Source organism: Lactuca serriola, chromosome 3 (assembly GCF_051521515.1).
Source record: "Lactuca serriola cultivar US96UC23 chromosome 3, Lser_US96UC23_V15, whole genome shotgun sequence".
NCBI classification, from domain to species: Eukaryota; Viridiplantae; Streptophyta; class Magnoliopsida; order Asterales; family Asteraceae; genus Lactuca; species Lactuca serriola.
The window spans coordinates 254,547,007-254,554,314 of record NC_136410.1 but is presented as its reverse complement, the minus strand read 5'-3'; the positions used below and the strand labels follow the sequence as shown (position 1 = coordinate 254,554,314).

General features: G+C 32.5%; 1 protein-coding gene across 1 annotated transcript; it reads left to right on the top strand.

Annotated features, from left to right (window-relative positions):
- The first annotated feature begins 218 nt into the window (after positions 1–218).
- Positions 219–3,383, top strand: LOC145093896 (VAMP-like protein YKT61). Its single transcript, XM_079032137.1, has 7 exons — positions 219–526; positions 1,124–1,221; positions 1,316–1,420; positions 1,498–1,563; positions 1,846–1,932; positions 2,993–3,159; positions 3,196–3,383. The coding sequence occupies exons 1-6, from the start codon at positions 331–333 to the stop codon at positions 3,041–3,043; spliced, it is 603 nt and encodes a 200-aa protein (XP_078888263.1). The 5' UTR covers positions 219–330; the 3' UTR covers positions 3,044–3,159; positions 3,196–3,383.
- The last annotated feature ends 3,925 nt before the right edge of the window (positions 3,384–7,308 follow it).

Below are 7,308 nucleotides of genomic sequence, written 5' to 3'. Positions count from 1 at the left end.
TTGAATGGTAAAACTAATTCTTTTAAAAACTACATCCGAAGATTTAGGGGATATAACATTACTATGCATGATTCGTTATCTGATAACAATAATATTAATAATCAATTAATAATAACTACTGATAACAATTAAAAAAATGAAAATAAAAATTGTTTTCGGTTTTTGACGTTAGTTGATAAAAAAAATAATTTCCTTATCTGACGAGTATTTCTAAAGATTTGGGCAAGTCAAAGGTATTTCTGCCACAGCCATCGTCGCTACCTTCTTCACAGGAACAATCAAACAAGTGCTTCAGCTGTATCTGCCCCAAATTTACAGTTTACAGAGAACATGAAGATCACCGCGTTGCTTGTTCTCAAATGCAATCCCGACGGATCGTCGGATCCGGTGATCCTAGCAAATGCCACGGACGTCAGCCATTTCGGTTACTTCCAGAGGTCTAGCGTCAAGGAATTCATAGTCTTTGTTGGTCGTACAGTCGCTAAACGTACGCCTCCATCGCAACGTCAGTCCGTTCAACACGAAGGTAGCTTTTTCGTTTTTCCCTTTCTTCAACTTTACTTTCTGTTTTTTTGAACTTTATTTGTTCGATCGCCATACGAGCTCTCTGAATATATTAGTTGAATCGGATCTGATTTCCCTTGAACCGCCTGAAATCTAAGAAACAATTGAGTTGAATTCCCTTTATTTGTTTGATTAAGACGAATCAGTTTTAAGGAATCTAGTTTACTTTCAGGAAATTTCGAATCAATCCATTCAACATAAGTCGGTTTTCCCTTATTCGTCTTCAATTTTAGTTTATTTCTCAATTTGTTTGTATGATTACAAATAGAATCGGATCTGCGTTTCTCTTTTAGGGCTTGAATCCCAGGAAAAAAAATATTGGGATAATTTTACTTTATCGATCGTGTTTGAGACAGCATCAATTTAATCAAGAGTCCACCATATTGGAAGAAGATTTGAAACCTAAAAATTAGAAGAACCCTAATCTTTCCCAAAAGACATTTCTCTTCTGAATTGCTAGATGTGAAGTTCAAGAGCAACTTTATGAACTCTCAATCACAATTTCTACACATATATGTATTACCTCAATAATTAAGTTCATATTTATTTTGTTAATCAGAATACAAGGTGCATTCCTACAATAGAAATGGTCTTTGTGCTTTGGGGTTTATGGATGATCACTATCCTGTTCGAAGTGCATTTTCTCTTTTAAACCAAGTAAGCCTATAATTCAACCTCATGTTATTTTATTATTTTAATTCATTTTAAATGATGAAATTACTAAATAATTTAAGTTTTGTGTGTTGTTTAGGTGTTAGATGAATACCAAAAGAATTTTGGTGACTCATGGAAAGCTGTAGAAGCAGATCAAAGTCAACCATGGCCTTATTTAGATGAAGCTTTGATCAGATTTCAGGTTTTTTAATTTAATTCCACAATTGATTTTGAAAAATAAACTGAAGTAATTTTGTTTTTTACTTTTTAATTTTTCAGGATCCTGCTCAGGCAGATAAGCTGCTGAAAATTCAGAGGGAATTGGATGAAACAAAAATTATACTTGTAAGTGTGTTGACTTTTGTTGACCCAATTGCCAATTTGTATCTTATATAATCTCCAATTAGAATTAGTCTTTTTGTAAAAAGAGAACCTTTTTCTTGTGATTTTTATCATGTAGTTATGATTTTATAAAAGGTTATTTTGTTTTTGTGATTTTTACATTTAACCCACTATATTAAATAATATTTCAGTTTACTCCCCTAATTTGTTTAGATTTTGAATCTTGATTATTCTTTGACTTATTAATCTTTTTTATTTTTTTATTTTTATTTTTTTTTATTACAGCACAAGACTATTGATAGTGTCCTTGAAAGAGGTGAAAAGTTGGATAGTTTGGTTGAGAAAAGTTCAGACCTCAGTACAGCTTCACAGGTGTCAATTATTCTTCTTTTAATAATTGTATTGAAAAAACAATGTATTTTTTTTCTCTTTATTAAGAAATGTTTATTATAGCAACAGTAAATTTATTTATTTTTCTTGTTACCAAATTATATTTTGGAAATTCTGTAATAAACAAATCAATGAAAGTAGGATGCTTTTGAAAGTAGGATGTTTTTTCCGAGTTAAACCTCTATTTTATTTTTATTTTTTCACTTTTTTTATGAGAAACCCTCAAACTTTTTATTTATTTCCGAAAAAAAACCTCAATCCTTTCATTTTTTTTTTCTAAAAAATCCTTCAACTTTTTGTTTTCCGAAAAAACCATCACATTTGACAAGTTTTTTCAGAAAAAAGGGTTAATCTAAAAAAAGATCTTATATTTTATGTTTTTTCCGGATCAAACCTTAATTTTTTTTGCCTGAAAAAGACCTTGTATTTTTTCATTTTTTTCCGATTTTGCCCTTTTAGTAACTTTTTTTTTTGTAAAATGTGAGGGTTTTGTCGAGAAAAACTAAAAAGGTTGCGGGTTTATTTGGAAACATTTATAAGGTTGAGGGTGTTTTTCAGAACAATATACAAAGTTGAAGGCTTTTTCGGAAAAAATGAAAAAATACAAGGTCTTTTTCAAGCAAAAAATAAATTTGAGGTTTGTATCTGGAAAAAACACAAAATATAAGGTTTTTTTTTAGATTAACCCGAAAAAAAATGCTAAAAGGGCCAAATTGAAAAAACGAAAAAATACAAAGTCTTTTTCAAGAAAAATATAAAGTTGAGGTTTAATCAGGAAAAAACACAATATATAAGATCTTTTATAATATTAATCCTACTTTTAGTTCTTTCTATTACAACATCACCTTTTTCATATTTTTTCTATTTAATCATTGTACTTTATAAAATCCACCTAATTATACTTTTATACTTCTAATTATAGTAGTGATAATTGCTTTGTATTTATATGGGATTTATATAATTGCTATAATAAACATGACAATGAAAATATGTTGTTATTTCTTGCATTTAACCATATTTTATATTTTTATATAATCAACAGATGTTCTACAAACAGGCGAAGAAAACAAACCAATGTTGTACAATATTGTAAGGAAAAAAGGCGGATTTGGTTGTGTTGATTTGTTTTACGTTTACATATTTTTCTACTTGGTTGTTTGTTGGATCGAATTGGGCATTACACTTTCTACTCATGGGATATATATATATATATATATATATATATATATATATATATATATATATTTTGTAATATATGTTGGATTTATATGTGATTGTATAAAATTAAAAGAAAACCCGATAAATTTATGAAAAATGTCACCTAAGGTATGAAATGTTTCGATGATACAATTATTAAATCATATGGGATAATGCTATTTATTGGCACCCAATTATTTTTAATGTATCTAGAATACCATTTTATATATTTTTAATATATTTCGAGAGGTAGTCTGACTGTAAAACTTGTTCCAAATTGATCATACATAGTTACACTACTTCATTTTCTTTTACTATTATGACATCTTTATTTTTTCCTGTAACTAACAAGTTTTATAAGAGTTATTCTTTACAGGTTAGTTTTTCTTATAAATTATAAAAAAAATTTAAAAATGAATTTTGAAAAGCGAATTCACCGAAGAAAAATAAAAGTTTTGAAAAAAATATGTATCAGCAAAGGTTTAAAAAAAAGATGGAAAATTTTGTAAAAGAATAAAGTACTAAATTCGTATAAAGGAGTAAAACGTTGAACAAGAGTGTATAATAGAAAAAAATAGCATGTCAAATACATCAATTTGGATCAACTTTCATATTCAGTTACCTCTCGTAGATATTCCTTTAATTTCAAAAAAAAAAAAAAAAAAAAAACAAATAGTCTCTCAAAAAGACTTATTTACCTTTTTTAATATATTTTTGTAAAAATAACTTGGATCTCTCTCTCTCTCTCTCTCTCTCTCTCTCTCTCTCTCTCTCTCTCTCTCTCTCTCTCTCTCTCTCTCTCTCTCTCTCTCTCTCTCTCTCTCTCTCTCTCTCTCTCTGTGTGTGTAGATAAGAAAAAAAATTAAAACCTTATTACCCCAAAGTCGATCCGAAACATGGAACGGAGTGAGAACAGAAAACAAAAATGTGTTTGTGTGCGTTGTGTGTTTCATCTATAATCAGAAGAATAACAAAGAGGAAGGGGAGCGAGACCCAACCTCCTCGGCGGCGGTGCAAGTGAGCTAGTGGTTCAAAATGGATGAGTGGCCGTCGGTAATCGGAGCTCCAAGAAATCAACAGAAGAAAAACCCAACTCCACTACCTTCTTCATTCGCCTCATCTTCCTATTGTCGATGTTACACGACTCCCTTACTATTCTTTTCTCTCTACATCAGTATCTCTCCATCCGCTCAACAACAACCCACCACCGTTTTACGTCAGATTCGAAAGCATTGGTGGAGGTAGAGACAGTAAAGCGCCATGATGTTGGGTGGGGATTTGGTGTTGGTTTTAAGAAAACTCAATGCCTCCCTCTTTAAACACCATTGAGTCTGAAGATGAGATTTTAGCTTTGATTTAGAGGAATTTAGGGCTATTATTGACGGTTCTAATGTAACATCACGAGGATGAAGTATTTCCAATTTTAACCCTAAGTATGAAGATTATTTTCATTTTAGCCCTTGTGTATGGTAAGTGTTGCAAAGTGGCCCATAGTGGCATTTTTGTAAATTATAGGCGAAGCTCACGTATGATGGGCGTACAGATTGGTACGTTGGGCATACGTGCCAGAATCCCAAACCTTAATTTGTAGGGTTTGGACCCTATATAAGCATCATAACTCTCCAATGCTCATTCCCTCACCAGCCTCCAGCCCTCATTCCGTGCATTGCAACCCTAATCTCTTGTGTGTGTGTGTGTGTTCCTTTGAGCTTGAAAGAATGTGTTTGTGGTTTCTTTGAAGCGAAGAGAAGAGAGAAACACCAACTTGGAAGATCAAGACCACATAGATCCATAAACACCTCACCTCCAAGCTTCATTTTGAAAAGTTCAATGTATGGCAGAACGAATGAGAATAATCAAATTAGGCAGAAAGATAGAAGTTTCTCCAATCTGGAAAGATGGGAGAGTACTTGAGTATCGTGTTTTATGATCATCTTAATGATTATGAAAACCATGTCATAATTGAGCCTCTAAGGATATCTTAGTGCATTTGTATGGCTAAGAAGAGGAATCGTGAAATGTTGAAATGGTTAAATCAAGAAGATAAGTCATGCTTCGTTCCAAAAATAAGCCTTAAAGTCATACTCCAAGATTGTGCCCTGAGTGACATGAAATTAAGAAGGTTTGTAACACTCATCAAATCTAGAGTAACATGTTTCTAACTCTTGTACATTTGAAATTGATAAGTTGTGATGTCTTGGATAAGACAAAGACCAACTAAGACCAATTGTGTGAAGTGTTTGTCTTGATAAGAATACGCACTAACTCTTGAATATTTGTTTGTCAAGGAATGGTTCTTTACAAGAGAGTCTTATATGTTAAGAAGTCAGTAGGAGTCTTAAAAGATCTTGACAAGTTTCAAGAACTCATCAAGAATAAAATCTATTGTTTGTTACTAGCACACGACTTAAGGTTTGTAACCTATCGTGTTGACATATTCTTGTTTCTATGCCCATTCCAGTTAAAGTTGACTATGCATATAAGTTCTATGAGTTCTCAGTTGTTTGCATAATAACCTAGGAAGAAATGGTAGGCCCTTGTGCTTCCAGGTGGCAAGAAATTAAGATTGAACATGTTCAGTCCATATGAGTTTGGATTTGTCACTAACCTTGTCTTGTGATTATGGTTATGAGAAATTCACATGTGTCACACCCCTAAACCTGAACGGCGGAAACGTTCGGGGGCGGATGACTTCATGTGGTAACGTAACAAATGAATACATAGTAAAGAAAGCAATACAACCATCATATATATAATTGAAAGTTTACATTTGTCAAAAGTTACATGTTCAAAACTCAATTACAATATGATGTCAAAAATACGAGATTAAACTGGCGCCGCAGCATCCCTTCATCAAAAGCGAAATGAATACCTGAAATTACTGACTTCCTGGGACATACAAGTAATTTTGAAAGAGTAGATCAGCATTTAAGCTGGTGAATTTCATAAGTATTTAAGTGACAATGTTTGAATGAAATGAAATGTTTTATCTTTGTTTGTTTGTGTTTAGAAAATCCTATATTTTCTACTAGTATAAAAGTAGCCTTCACTCAAGACCAATGTTTGTTTCCAAAATGTATGTAAATGTAAAATAACCAATGAGTTTGAAAACCTTGTAAATCAATGCATTTTTAATACCCCTTGTGAGTTTTATAACCATACTATTGACTCTGAATGCCTATACACAACGTTCTTCAGGCGTTGGAATGTTATGACGTTTGTCACCCCAAACGGTGGACTGCAGCTAACAGTCAGGGCGCGGGTTGTCAAGCCCGTATAGATCTATACACAAACACCATGCTCCCCCTCCAAGGGATTCTGGTATATAATATAGGAATTGAAATGTGTACTCGAACGTACATGAAGTTAGTGTCTCACAAATCCGTGGTATAAAAACAGATCTACTTGTTAAAATGTTACGTTTGTTCTTGTATACGAAAGTAAACTTCTTGAAATATGTGTTTCTAGTACATGAGAGTTAGAAATCTGTTCGTAAAACTATACCTATTATAGTTTCCAAAAAGCGTGTCTTGTTTGTTTAGAAATATTGAGAAAAGGAATCACTTGTTTATGAAAGTATAGATTTTTGGTGTAGAGTCTAGGATAGACAAGAAAAATCTAAGAACAGTTTAGTTTATACATGCATTACAACAACATTATATTTTAAAAGATAAAATGCTACTGTGACATATGTTATATATATATAAAAGTTCCTTTAAATGTTTATAAATCGCATGTGATTTGAATATATAACAGTATATAAAAGAGTTTCTTTATGTAACACACGATAATACTCGTGTGTTTTACTTGTAAACCCCCCCCTTGAAAGCATATAAAAGTATTTAGAATAATTAAAAAGGTTGATTAAGGGGTATGAAACTCACTTGAAAGTTTTGGAGATAGCGAGATGGAAAACCGGGCAGAGTTTCGTCTCGGGAAACGGATTTTCCTCGGGATTCTCGGGAATCTCGGGAGTAAAATCGACCTTCGGGACTTGAGCCAAAAAGACCAGAGCTTCGGGTTTGAACGGACACGGAAAACGAGGCAAAGTTGAGAGAGAGAGAAGAGAAATGAACCCTTTCTTTGGAAACCCTTGCATCCTATTTATAGTAAGGCTGGTCTGCCTCGGTACGCGGGGCGTACGCTCGTACGCAGCATGTA

What these genes read in the sequence shown, in the direction of transcription:
- LOC145093896 (XM_079032137.1), top strand. Translation starts at nt 331, where the DNA reads ATGAAGATCACCGCGTTGCTTGTTCTCAAATGCAATCCCGACGGATCG. An exon ending in TCAGTCCGTTCAACACGAAG is followed by an intron (nt 527 to 1,123) that starts GTAGCTTTTTCG and finishes TTTGTTAATCAG; the next exon opens with AATACAAGGTGCATTCCTAC. An exon ending in AAGCTTTGATCAGATTTCAG is followed by an intron (nt 1,421 to 1,497) that starts GTTTTTTAATTT and finishes TTAATTTTTCAG; the next exon opens with GATCCTGCTCAGGCAGATAA.